At 39.1% G+C, this 14,503-nt stretch overlaps 1 protein-coding gene across 1 annotated transcript in view; it reads left to right on the plus strand.

The window, feature by feature from the left end:
* Positions 1 to 13,790, plus strand: part of FBXO16 (F-box protein 16) — a 40,871-nt gene extending 27,081 nt beyond the window's left edge. The window contains exons 4-8 of the mRNA XM_055580180.1: positions 1,652 to 1,858; positions 6,459 to 6,623; positions 10,647 to 10,879; positions 12,719 to 12,821; positions 13,773 to 13,790. Coding sequence (XP_055436155.1) covers positions 1,652 to 1,858; positions 6,459 to 6,623; positions 10,647 to 10,879; positions 12,719 to 12,821; positions 13,773 to 13,790 — 726 coding nt within the window. The remainder of the gene's footprint in view (positions 1 to 1,651; positions 1,859 to 6,458; positions 6,624 to 10,646; positions 10,880 to 12,718; positions 12,822 to 13,772) is intronic.
* The last annotated feature ends 713 nt before the right edge of the window (positions 13,791 to 14,503 follow it).

A 14,503-nucleotide genomic window follows, 5' to 3' on the forward strand; every position in this document is an offset into this window, starting at 1 on the left:
TTTTTTTTCCAGGTCCTGCTATCAACTTTTCCTCTCCAATCATATCAATCATTTACATATTAGTAGGACTTTAACTGGGGCTTCCCAGGTGGTGCTAGTGGTAAAGAATCCGCCTGCCAATGCAGGAGACCCAGAAGACGCAGGTTCAATCCCTGGGTTGGGAAGATCCCTTGGAATAGGAAATGGCACCCCATCCCAGTATTCTTGCCTGGAAAATTCCATGGACAGAGGACCCTAGCGGGCTCAGCAAAGACTCAGACAAGAGTGAGTGACTGAGAACACACACACACACACACACACACACACACACACACAGGTCTTTAACCCTATATACTCCCCCTTCTCAGAGATATTTGCTCGTATTGCCTTATCTCTAATTGTGAACGCAAAGGTTTGTTTCTGGTCCTGGAGTTTTAATCACTAATGAGCTGATAAAGAAACTGTGGGGGGAGACTTACTGCCCAGGTGTCTTCTCTTAAGGTTGTACTGGCTTAAGATACTTTGGCTTAGCAACTTTTTGGCTTTACAGTGATGCAAAAGTGATAGACGTTCAGTGGAAACCATATTTAAATTTTGTATTTGGGTTTTTTGGGAGGGGTGGCTAGCCATGTGCAGTAGGATACTCATTTATGGTGCTGGGCAGCCAGTGAGCCACAGCTCCCAGTCAGCCACTCGGTCACAAGAGTACAGGCCAAATACACTTAAAACCATCAGTACCCAGACAGCCATTCTGGTTTCACATTCAGTGTGCTTGTGTGCACGCTAAGTTGCGTGGGTTGTGTCCAACTCTGTGCAACCCCATGGACTGTAGCCCACCAGGCTCCTCTGTCCATGGAAATCTCCAGGCAAGAATACTGGAGTGGGTTGCCATTCCCTACTAAGTCAATAAATTACATGAACTAGTCAACACTTTATTATAAAATAGACTTTGTCGTAGATGATTTTGCCCAACTCTAGGTTCATGTGAGGGCTTTCCTGGTGTCTCAGTAATAAAGAATACCCCTGTCAATGCAGGAGACTCAGGTTTGATCCCTGGGTCAGGAAGATCCCATGGAGGAGGGCATGACAACCCACTCCAGTATTCTTGCCTGGAGAATCCCATGGACAGAGGAGCCTGGTGGTCAACAGTTCATAGAGTCGCAAAACAGTTGGACATGACTGGGTGACTAAACAACAGCAACAAGCATCAAGGTTCATTTAAGTGTTTTGAGCATATTAAAGTAGACTGGGCTAAGCTAGGATGTTTGGTAGATTAAGTGTATTACATGCATTTTTAATTTATGATATATTCAACTTGTGATGGATTAATTGGGATATAGCCCCATCAGAAGTTAAAGAAGATCTATATTTTACAAGTCTATATATATTCTCAGTTTATGACTATGACCAGCTCCCAAATTTTTCTGTAACTCCAAGTTTTGAGGTCAGGTGCACATCTGTGTCCACACCGGCCTTGCTTGGGCTCACACACACAAATGTGAGAAAGAACAGGTAGGTGGCAAAACGTGGGGTGTACTCGTTGGGGAAAGAAATGCATGCAATTCGTTAGGAATAAGTTACTAAACTTTCTATGCAGTTCTTTGTGTCTCTCTGGTGTCAGACTAAACCTGGAGCTTTTTTTTTTGTTCTGTTTTGCTTTTTTTTTTTCCAGTTTGACAAATGGACAGACACTCAGAGGAGAAGAATCCTGACAAGCCTGTTAGAACGCTGCTCCCTGTCACAGCAAAAGTTCTGCTGTCGAAAGCTTCAGGAGAAAATTCCAGCAGAAGCTCTGGATTTTACTACCAAGCTGCCAAGGGTGTTATCTTTATATATCTTTTCTTTCCTGGACCCTCGAAGCCTTTGTCGTTGTGCACAGGTACAGATAAAGAAGCAGTGTTCGGTGTTTTGTAAAGACAGCCTAGAAAACACTGAAACTTGAGGGAAAAAAAGAAAGCATGTATACAAAACCAAGCACTGACAAGATGCTCACTACGTTTAGTTTGTGCAGTTTGAATTAGCCCCATCTCTTTGTGTCTGGTTGTGCATTTAGAGCTCAAAGGGGAGAAAAAGTAAGCCATCACTAAGTGTCCATAAAATAGTATTAGCCAGTGGGGAAATGTATACACATGTATATAATGGTTCATCAGCAGAATAGTCTTATATTGCACAGCAGAGGACCATAGTAAACCTTAAAGTGTAGAGTGCAGGCCATTCATAAATAGAAAAGCATGAAATAAGATGCTAATGTGATAAATACCCAGAGAAGGCAATGGCACCGCACTCCAGTACTCTTGCCTGGAAAATCCCATGGATGGAGGAGTCTGGTAGGTTGCAGTTCATGGGGTCGTGAAGAGTTGGACATGACTGAGCGACTTCACTTTCACTTTTCACTTTCATGCATTGGAGAAGGAAATGGCAACCCACTCCAGTGTTCTTGCCTGGAGAATCCCAGGGATGGGGGAGCCTGGTGGCCTGCCGTCTACGGGGTTGCACAGAGTCAGACACGACTGAAGCGACTTAACAGCAGCAGCAGGGAAGGAAGGCTTTATGAGTAATCTATAATATTCAGAGCCTCGAAAGAAAATGTATAACTTAAAATCTTGCTTTATTTATTTTATATATTTTGTATATATATTATATATGCTGTATAAATAAAGAAAGCAAGATTTTAAGTTGTGATTATAAAAATTAAAATTTTCCCCATAGAGAAAAAAACTGTCAATAAATAGAAACAGTAAACAGGAGGGGATTCCCTGGTAGTGGCTAGGACTCAGTGCTTTCACTGATGAGGGCTCAGGTTCAACCCCTGTTCAGGAAGCTAAGAACCCACAAGCTGCTGCAGTGTGGCCCGCCCCCAAATTAAGATAAACGGGAAAAAACATATTGCCAGCAAAGGGGTAATTTTCTTATTTTTTAAAGAACGACTATAAATCTACATTAAGAAGAAAAAGAAATCAAAGCCTGGCAGAAAAATGAGTAAAGGAAGTGAACAAATAGTTCACAGAGAGAAAAGCAGATCTTTCTAAAATAGGTAAAATGCTTAGCTTCGTTTTCATGCCATCTTTTGTGACTCAGATGGATTGAGTTTCTTTGTTTCTTCTTTTAGTTTCTTTTTTAATGATCATATTTTATATTGTTGGGGGTGTGGGGAAACAAGCACCTTCATATGTTGTTGGCAGATAAATTGATGCAAACACCAAGGAGAGCAATTTGGTAGTGTTCAATTTTTAAATAAAGATTCCTGGACATTCCCTGGTGACCCACTGGTTAGAACTCTGTGCTTTCACTACCAAGGATGTGAGTTTGATCCCTAGTCGGGGAACGGAGATCCTGCATGCCATGCTGCTGCTGCTGCTGCTGCTGCTAAGTCACTTCAGTCGTGTCCGACTCTGTGTGACCCCATAGACGGATTCTCTAGGCAAGAATACTGGAGTGGGTTGCCATTTCCTTCTCCAATGCATGAAAGTGAAAAGTGAAAGTGAAGTCGCTCAGTTGTGTCCGACTCCCAGCGACCCCGTGGACTGCAGCCTTCCAGGCTCCTCTGTCCATGGGATTTTCCAGGCAAGAGTACTGGAGTGGGTTGCCATTGCCTTCTCCAGCATGCCATGAGACATGGCTAAAAACATAAGATTACCTTTGGCCAGTAGTTCCACTTCTTGGAATTTGTCAGATGCCTATACTTCAAACACATGCACAATTTATGTCTGGATAAGAATACTGCATCATTGTAGTAGCAAAAGGTTGGAAACAATGGAAATGTCTGCTAATAGCAGACTGGTTGCAACCATCTCCGCAATATATCATCAATAAAAAAACAAAGGTGCAGAATTGTCCTACCATTTTGGAAAGAACAAAAGAATGTACCCATATTTGTTAACCTTCTGGAACGGCACACAAGAAGCCAGTAACAATGGTTACATTCAGGAGGGAAATGAGTGGCTAGATGACTAGGATGAGAGAGGTTGTTTTTTTTTACTTTTTTTTTTACCACGTGCCCCTTGGTATCTTTGTATTTGGTATTGATGTACACATATTACTTATTCTAAAAATGAAACAATTTGCTTAAAAAATAAAAGCATAGTGTTTTAAATGCCCAGTAATAGAGTATCATTCAGCCATATAATGAATTATTAGGCAGTCATTAGAAAACATGTTTTGGAAGAACAGAGATGCTTATTATGTGTAAAATGAAGAAAGCATGATTTTAAATTGCATGCAGTTTCCCAATTTTGCTTTCATATATACCTGAAAAACAGAAAGGAAAATAACTCTACCAGCTTGTTAATAATGTTTGGTCATCTCTGATTGACAGGGTTCTTGGTATTGTTTTTCTTCAAGTTTCTCAGAATTTTCCATGTTTTTCACAATGAGAATGTTATCATTCCAGGGAGATGTGATACGAAATAGCTAGTCTTATCATCTATGTGTACCATATGTCAATCTTGGTAGATTTCAGCATCGTATTTTATTCCCAGAACTGACTGTGAAGCAATTGTTCTTTAGCTAGATTTAAAGTAAACAATAAAGTCATTGCACCAAGATGAGCTTTGAGCTGTTTAAAAATGTGGTGGGGGTTGTCTTACAATTTTGAAAGCTCTTACCTACCCTCAATTTTCCTCATTCCTGTTTAGTTTTAAACAAAAAAAAAGCAGCAAAAATCAAAAACAAAGCAAAAATTTATCTACCTCCAGTGCAGAGGGGGAACCCCAACTTAACTACCCAGGTCTAAACCAGATCTAAGTCAAAAGAGAAAAGGGGTGAGAATTAAGAAAAACTTTCTCCCCATCCCCTTCCTCCCAAACTCCACATCTTGATTGAATTAACTAACCGTATGAGGATTAAGGGCAGTGTAGTTTCATTCTGGGTTGCATAAAGTGGTTGTGATCTCCGTTTCTGCCTGCAGTGTTGTATCAGATCCTCTAAGCCTTTTCCTCCATCTAGATCCTGAACCTACTATTTCTCCTGATTGTGCCCGCTTCTGCTTCCCTCTCCCCTACATGTCTTATCTTCAGCCCATAAAATAATCCTGGATGTAATCAGAACTCCATACACAATGGATGGAAAGAGGGAGGAAGAGAGACAGATAGATAAACAGATGGATGGGTAGCAAGTTCCATTACAGAGTGTTCTGCTCCTTTTGGGGGCCCTGAAACATTATTTATTATTGAGTTAACCTTGAAAAAGAGGCCAGTTTCCAAGGATGAAATGAATGAAGATTAGCTGTCATCTCTGCAATTCCTGATAAGAGACATGGAATGCCTAGTCTCAACTTTATATATGGACTTGACTCTAGTTTCTACTAAGACTTATTTAAAACCTGGAATAAATTATTTTAAACACAACTACACATAATAGAGTCACCTCCACCGTTTGCTGGATGTGAAGGATTGACCATAATGCTATGAAAATGGAATGTACTGAATACTTTAAAAAAAAAAATGATTTATTTGGCTGCACCAGGTGTCAGTTGCAGCCCGTGGGATCCAGTTCCCTAACCAGGGATCAAACCCTGGCCCCCTGCACTGAAAGCATAGAATCTTAGCCACTAGACCACCAGGGAAGTCCCCAGGACAAATACTTCATGCTCTATTGAATCTTTAAGGCTATTTAGGACACACCAATATAGTATTAGTCATTGTGTTCCCTTTATAAAATTTATATTTAGTTAAATCATAAGAATGGAGGGAAAACAGAAGAATATCATGAAAAAAATAAGCAATGTACTGACCGGAGTTTCTGTAGCCTTCATATAACTTTCATATGCAGACTTCCAGAGATCTTTAGAAAGTTCCAAAGTCTTATCTGAAGCTTAGTTTCCCCATTTGCAAGGGGACAATATTAATTATACTGCCCTTCAGGTTGTGATGAGGATGGTTAATAGGTGTTCGATAAATATTAGTTGACTTGGATTCTGTCTGAATTAACATTTTAAAAAAAGAAAAGGGGGTACAGTGCTCTGTGAGAAGCTGGAGGGATGGGATGGGGAGGGAGGTGGAAGTGGTGTTCAGGTTAGAGGGGACACATGTATACCTATGGCCACTGTATGGCAAAACCATCATAATGTTGTAAAGTAATTATCCTCCTATTAAAATAAATAAATAAAAATTAAAAAAAAAATCCTCCTGCCTGGTTAGGAAGCACTTCAGGTAGGAGGTAACTTAGCTGTGATTTGGAGGAAAAGGACCAAAAAGAAACTAGTTGTGAATTCCAGGCCTGGTTTATCTAGTTAAAATTATGTTTGCTCTGATTCATTCATGGGCTTCCCCAGTGGCTCAGCGGTAGAGAACCTGCCTGCAATGCAGGAAACACAGAGAAGTGGGTTCGATCCCTGGGTCAGGAAGATCCCCCTGGAGGAGGGCACAGCAACCCACTCCAGAAAAAAAAAAAAAGACGTTCTCTCAGTACCAGGGTGACAGCTCAAAACCTAGAGAAAGTGGACATGTAAACTGAATAGTTTTTTAACATTGTTTTTCCAGGTGAGCTGGCACTGGAAGAACTTGACTGAACTGGATCAGCTCTGGATGCTAAAATGTTTACGGTTTAACTGGTACATCAATTTCTCCCCAACCCCCTATGAGCAGGGTGTATGGAAGAAGCATTATATTCAAATGGTGAAAGAACTCCATGTTACCAAGCCCAAGGTAAATTTGGGAAAAGAAGCAACAGAATTACTAACATCAGCTACTTAGGAATTCTGGAACTAAGTTGGGGAAGGCCTTTGGTTCAAAAGAAATATACCATGACTACAAAATTCCCTTGTTCTAAGAACTCAACAGCTCTTTTCAAGATACCCATGTTAGTTGAAAGTCATCTGACACAAACCACAGTTCCACCTAGGTTAGGACTTGGAGCTCCTCATTCTCTCCGGATTCCTGGATTTCTGTGTCTCTAATGCCTACAGAACACAATTCTGACACAATTCTGCACATTCTGTGGGTACTGTGCAGTATTTATTACCTATGGGTCATCAAATTTTACTTAACCAATTCAAGTTTTCTGTGATTCTACCAGGCAAACTGAAGTTTATGTTTCTATCACTTATAAAGAAAAGTTTTGCAATAAGTTAGTAATTAGGAAAGGGCATAATGGGCATATTAAAATTCTTTTTACTTTAGAAACTAGCAATGTAAAGTCCTTACATAGAATCATAAACAGTAAATAATATGAGCATAAAATTTTCTAATGGTTTTCTATGCATTGTAACCAATGTTTATGTTCATTCTTATAGTCACAGTTAATTACATAACTTACGGGAAATTTTTATGAGCTTTTTCTTTCTGGCATGATCTATATACATGCAGAGTTGTGCATCATTTTGTATAATAGAAGAGTTCCTGAAAATTATGTGTAAATTAAAATTTTTTAATTATTTTTAAAACCACAGGGATTTTTTTTTTTTACAGAAAAGCTGCAGTGAGTCCTTTTTGAATTGAAGAATCCTTTTGAAATACGAATAGTTGGTTCTTAATATGCTCATTTACGTTTCCTGTTATTGTGTTTACTTGAAGTAGAAACCCTCTACATTTAATATAGTAATAAACTGCATAATTAATACTGTTATAATTACAATGATAAAAGCAGCCTTTCTGATTTCAATGATGGCTGTTCTCCATGAGAATTTCTTTTAAAAAGAAAAATTTTCAGTGCAGTGGTGGAAGAGTTATTTTAAAAATTATAATAGCTATGACTCCTTTTATCACAAGGCTTTCCGTAACTCTCATTCAAAGTCACTCATAGGCAGGGAAAGGCTTCATTGCTGAAGCTTGGGCTGTTCTGGGGCAGAGGAGAGAAAAGTGATTAACCAGGTTGTAGAATGAAAAAAGGTTTTGAGTATTGTATGTTATACTGATTTTAATACTTGGTCTTCAACAATAACTCTTTTTCCAGAAACTATTTATGCACTTCCCTGGTGGCTCAGATGGTAAGGAATCCACCTGCAAGGCAGAAGGTGCTGGTTTGAGCCCTGGGTCCGGAAGATCCCCTGGAGAAGAGAATGGCAACCCACTCCAGTATTCTTGCCTGGAGAATCTCCATGGTTGGAGGAGCCTGGTGGGCTACAGTCCATAGGATTATAAAGAGTCGGACATGACTGAGCAACTAACACACACATATTTTAAAATAATGAATAGTTCTGATATAAGAAAATTGACACTTTGTTGCTTAGTATTTAATTTCTTTAGGGAGTACTTTGTTATAGTAAATTTCAGTTTCTCTATCAAAGAAAAAATTGGCAAATTAAACCCAGTAATATATAAAAAAAGAATAATATATGATGACCAAGTGGGATGTATCCAAGGAGAGTAAGGTTGGCATAATATTCAAAAATCAGTCCATGTAATTCACAGAATAAAAGAGAAAAGATATATGGTCATTTCAATATATGCAAACAAAAGCATTTAAAATTTTTTCAACATTTGCGATTTTAAAAAGTCTCAAAAGGCTTTGAGTAAAGGGAACAAATTTTTTGTTTACTTAACAGAAAAGTCATCAGTGTTCATTATCTATTTTGTTAATGGGTCAATATTTTGTACTTTTCAAAATTAATGATGTTTATTTATATATATAGTTACTAGCATTCATCCCTAAATTTTATCCCCTGAAACTGCTTTTTTATTATCATGTATTCTTTATTACCAGTGGTGTTAAACAAGACCTCTTCCAGCAAAAATAGATTTCATTCAATATGAACTCAGAAAAATGAAATGAATGTCCATCTTAATTTTTTTATTTTTTGGCCACCTTGTGGATTGTGGCTTGGGATCTTAGTTCCCTGACCAGGGATTGAACTCCTGTTCTCGGTAGTGAAAGTGTAGAATCCTAACCACTGGACCACCAGGGAATTCCTTGAATGTCCATTTTAAGTCAGATCCGCACTGTGCTGTGCTTAGTTGCTCAGTCGTGTCTGACTCTTTTCAACCCCATGGACTGTAGCCCACCAGGCTCCTCTGTCCATGGGGATTCTCCAGGCAAGAATACTGGAGTGGGTTGCCATGCCCTCCTCCAGGATTCGCATAAAACTTTAAATACTAATCTAGTAATGAGCCATTAATTATATAAAAGTAAAATTTTTACTCTACTTTTTACTCTACTACTTACAACCACTCACTAAATCAGTAAATATTTATTAAATACTGTTATGTGCCAGATGCTAAGAGTACAATGGTCTTAACCCCACTTTCTGGGAGCCTAGTCTATGGAGAAGGAAACAGCAACGCACTCCAGTGTTCTTGCCTGGAGAATCCCAGGGACAGGGGAGCTGGTGGGCTGCCATCTATGGGGTCGCACAGAGTCGGACACGACTGAAGCGACTTAGCAGCAGTCTATGGCCAAGGACACGGACCGATAGTTACCACGTTGAATGCGAAGTACTATCCTGTAATAGAAATATGTACAAAGAGCAGTTGAAACAAGGATAAGAAACTAACTGATTCTGCTTGCAGGAACTTGGGGAATTTTTAAATTTTCACAAACAATTTAAGCAAACCAATTTACTGAGCAAAGCTTCCCTAATTTCTTAAAGAACAAAAATTTAGGCTTTAATGGCTTCTTAACATAGCAATACCTCTTCCCTTAGGCTGCAACCGCATAAAAACCCTTACAAATTTTATACACACAAAAAAGAGACTTTCATTTTGGGCAATTAAAAAATAGACTTTCAAAAAAAAATAGACCTTCATTTCCCAATTCTTTGGAAATGGCTGAAGTTTTGATAATTGATAAAATCTATAGTTTACCCCTGCGTAACAGAAATTGTCTCTGTGTTTTAGATAGGTAGGACAGGGTACTGTTTTTAAGAATGTATATGTTTATGAACAAATTAACTGCAGTTGTGGAATAACTGTATAATGATATGGTAGGAGAGGTGTCAATACAGGATAGAGAAGTTCATTGTGTGGGCTTGAAGCTGGAGAGTCCTGGATTCAAATTCTAAACCTGTGTCTTACTACTTATGTCTTAATAGTAGTGGTGGAAAAATTAATCAGTTTATCCTACCTTCAGTTTTCTCTTCTGTAAAATGAAAGTAGTTATGATCACCTTTTAAAGTTATTATGAAGGTTAAATAAAGTAATGTAGGAACAGGAATTTCCTGGTGGTCCAGTGGTTAAGACTCCATGCTTCCAACGCAAGGGGTGCAGGTTTGATCCCTGGTAGGGGGAACTAAGATCCCACATGCCTCAGTGTATAACCCCCCTCAAAAAATAATAATAATGCAGAAATGCTTCCTGAGACAGTGCCTGGCACATACAAGTACCTCTGGGTTGGTGGCTGCTGTAATCATTGCTACCATTATCAGTGCCATCATGGTGATGATGATAATGCTGATTTTCTTAAAGCATTTATTTATTATTCATTTTTGGTTGCAAAGGGTCTTCATTACTTGGGCATTCACTAGTTGCAGAGAGCAGGGGCTATTCTCTACCTTCCATGCTCAGGATTCTTATTGCGATGGCTTCTCTTGTTGCAGAGCACAGACTCTAGAGCTCTGGCTCAGTGGTTGTGGCACACGGGCAGGTGGAATCTTCTTGGAACAGGGATTGAACCAGTGTCCCCTGCGTTGGCAGGCAGATTCTTAATGACTAGACCACCAGGGAAGTCCATGTTCTTTGTTTTACTTTTGTTTTTATTATAGTGTTTTGAGAACAGAAATTATTTTCTCCTTCTAGACACCTCCAAAAGATGGGTTTGTGATCGCGGATGTTCAACCCATTAGAAGCAGTTCTCCAGGGGGAAAGCTGTCTCCTTCATCCGCTTTCCGATCCTCTTCCTCTTTAAGAAAGAAGACCCACCCAGGGGAGAAAGAACTCCCACCTTGGAGGTCTTCTGACAAGCATCCAACTGATATCATTCGCTTCAATTACCTGGACAACTGTGACCCCATTGAACACAGCTGGCAAGGGTAAGAACTGTGCCCTTCTCCACTTCTTTCCTATTAGAAACAAGTTACTGGCACTTTGGTCTACGAAAAGATGAAGACAGAAGCTACTGTGAAATACAAATACTTTTCACTGATGGTGGTGGTTTAGTCACTGAGTCATGTCAGACTCTGTGCAACCCCATGGACTGTAGCCCACCAGGCTCCTCTGTCCATGGGAACTCTCCAGGCAAGAATACTGGAGTGGTTTGCCATTCTCTTCTCCAGGGGATCTTCCCAACCCAGGGATCAAAACTGCATCTGCTGCATTGCAGGTGGATTCTTTACTGCTGAGCCACCAGGGAAGCCCCAAGAAGCAAAAAGTGATTGAAAGTAAATGAACCTTTATTGGTAAATTTGACCTTTTCTTTAGGATTTGTTTGCATTTTGTAGCTGTAATGCTTTCTTTATAGCTTCTTTTAATATTTTAATACCTCAGATTCCAATCCAGCATCCTAGGGTTCATTACAGTCTTTTCCTTTTCCATATTTGTGCCTCCCTTCTGTGACATTGATATACATACATATATTTGATTATATATATTATATGATTATATATAATATATATGATTATATTATGTATATTATATATGATTATATTATATGTATGGTTATGATTATATTTATGATTATATATGTACATACATAATTTTGTATGGGCTTCCCTTGGTGGCTCAGAACCCACCTACAGTGTGGGAGACCTGGGTTCCATCCCTGGGTTGAGAAGATTCCCTGGAGGAGGGCATGGTAACCCACTCCAGTATTCTTGCCTGGAGAATCCCCATGGACAGAGGAGCCTGGTGGGCTACAGTCCATGGGGTCGCAAAGAGTTGGACACAACTGAGCGACTAATCACAGTACAGCATAATTTTGTATAAAAAATATATTATATGAAGTATACACATAGAGAATATATTTACTTAACAAATTCTGGAAGTAATTTCTGAATTGCTAACTCATATCATTGTCAAAACAAATTTGCTAACTAGAATTCAATGTTTGTTTCTGGTTCATTTTGCCTTTAGCCTGAGGGTATATACTCATAATAATAATAATGTGGATCTATACTTTATCCTATTATATGCAAGCATTTTAAAAAACATATTAATGTTAATACAAACAATAAGATTACTGAAAACAGTTTAAGATGTCTTTGCCTGTGTTTTTGTCCTTAGGATATGTTCTACTAAGGCTATTCAGACAAATGACTGTGTTAAAGTCCCATGAAGTTATTCCTTTGTGTGGAGTAACACCATCAGCTGTTTTTAGATTTTTGGAATTTTTTTTTCTTTTATTTCATAATTTTGAGATGGTTCCAAAGTCAAATATAGAAAACAAAGTGTATCTGGAGAAGTCTCCAATACTGTTCCCTGTTCCTAATTGGATCACAGGGGAATCCTACGGATAGGTAACTATTTTTTAAAATGTCCTTACATTTAAAAAATCATAAAGGAGGGGAGTGGGGCGGATGAAAATAATATAAACAAATACAGACACATGCACCCCTTTCTGAAAGAAATGGTGTCACACAATACATACCACTTTATCCCACTTCTTTCTTCCTGTAACAATATATCCAGGAGCTCACTCCACAGGTAAAGAAATACTCTGGCCTCCTTTTTACAGCCCACAGTCCTCCATTGTGTGGATGTGTCAGAGTTTATTCAACCCCTTCTCTATTGATAGACACTTGGCTTGTTTCCAGCTGAGTGAAGATAATCTTTTAAACCGCAGGAACAACAAAATCAAATAGACAAACAGCTGTGCCAACCACCAAAGCTTTAAAATGGTATTTATAATTTTCCCAATGCTTTCCAATTAACAGAAGAAGGAAAAGACATGAAATGACCCCAGCTTTCAACCGACAGTCACATGATAAGAAAAATAAATCACAGGACAGATCTAAACTAAGAAAAGCACAGTCGCTGGTAAGTATTGCTTACAAAACATCCCCCCCCACCCCCGCATAATGTTAATGAAAAATGCTGGATCTCTATAGTCCTATTCTTGAGATTGATTTTTTTTTTTAATGGGAATCATCAAGTAATGGTTTAAATTCTGGTCTCTGACACTGACTGGCTAGCTGTGTGACCTTGAAGATGCCCTTTATTTAATCTCTCTGAGCCTCGGTTTTTTTAAAAGCTTGGATGGATTGATGTGTGTGAATCTGCTTTGAAAACTATACAATATAAAGGAAGTATTATTATCATTGTTTCTTTCTTTTTCTGTGAGTCCTTTGGGGTCAGAGAGGGGAGCCTATAGAAATTTCTCTGTAGAAATTACTTATCTGTAGAATGTAAGTTCCACTGACCTAAGAAAAAGGTATTGTGCTGTGCTCAGTCGCTCAGTTGTGTCCAACTCTCTGCGGTCCCATGGACTGTAGCCCACCAGGCTCCTCTGTCCACAGAATTTTCCAGTCTAGAATACTGGAAGGGATTGCCTTTTTCTATTCCAGGGGATCTTCCTGACCCAGGGATCAAGCCCACATTCTCTTGCATCTCCTGCATTGGCAGGAGAATTCTTTACCACTCGCACCACCTGGCGAGCCCAAGAAAAAGATATTGAGTTGGCCAAAAACTTCATTCTGGTTTTTCCTTAACATCTTATGGAAAAACCCAAATGTTTTGGCCAGCCCAATACGTGTTCCACAGCTGTTCTGTCAGCAGTGGAACATGATGATAAAACTGCATTCTAAATAGCTTCAGGGAAAAAAATGAATTAAGAACCTTTCTTCCCCTAATTAAAAAATAGCTAATTGACAACCTAATAAAAGTCAGTGGTTGTGACTAGGGAGCATTATTATTTCAGAGCAGAATTTCCCAAATTGTGGTTCTGTACCCCCAGTGGATCCCTTTCAGCACATATGAGAGTCTTTGGAGCCAAGTAGAAGGGAATAAGGGTGGAATAAAAAGTTTCCATTAGTAGTAAAGATTTAGAAAAAGGCTGCAGATACACACTAAAGGAAAATTAATATCAAATGGGTGTCAGTTGGGAGAAGGATAAGTGTGTGCTCATGAATAAATCACTTTTATAGCTCTCCTTTAAAGCTTAATTACTTTCTGTTTCAATGCATTTTCAAGTGTTATGTTCCAAAAAGAGAGAGAGAGGGATGAGCTTTTTGGAATAGGTTAGTCTATATTCTGAGGAGACAATCTGGTTGGACGGGATGAGACTTATCACAGACATATGTACGGAGGCCCAAGGGAATGAGGAAGCTTAAAATAGAGCAGTAAAATTGTCAGTGAAAACCATTAATTGGGAAAAATAACTATGAGGTTTATCACCCGAGCCACTCAGGCATGCGGCCGCCTAGTTGCCGGCCCCTCCTCAGCCAGAAGTAGAAGAGAAATCTGGAGGAGAACAGGGAATTTGCAGGAAGATAAAAGTTGGTGACGTATGCTTACAAACTATGAGCACAGTCGGACATTTCTCTGGCTTAAAAAAACAAAACAAAAATCAAAGGCTAAACAGAAACCCTCCCTCTGGGTTTTTGACATTCACCATCTGTCACCCTCTAGCAGGGCTTGCTTAAGTTAAAATAGTCATAAATTAAAGACTTCAAAAGTTGTGCTCATTCAAGCTGAAAGGGAAACCAGGGCAAAGTAAACAA

Source organism: Bubalus kerabau, chromosome 4, assembly GCF_029407905.1.
Source record: "Bubalus kerabau isolate K-KA32 ecotype Philippines breed swamp buffalo chromosome 4, PCC_UOA_SB_1v2, whole genome shotgun sequence".
In the NCBI taxonomy this organism is placed as follows: domain Eukaryota; kingdom Metazoa; phylum Chordata; class Mammalia; order Artiodactyla; family Bovidae; genus Bubalus; species Bubalus kerabau.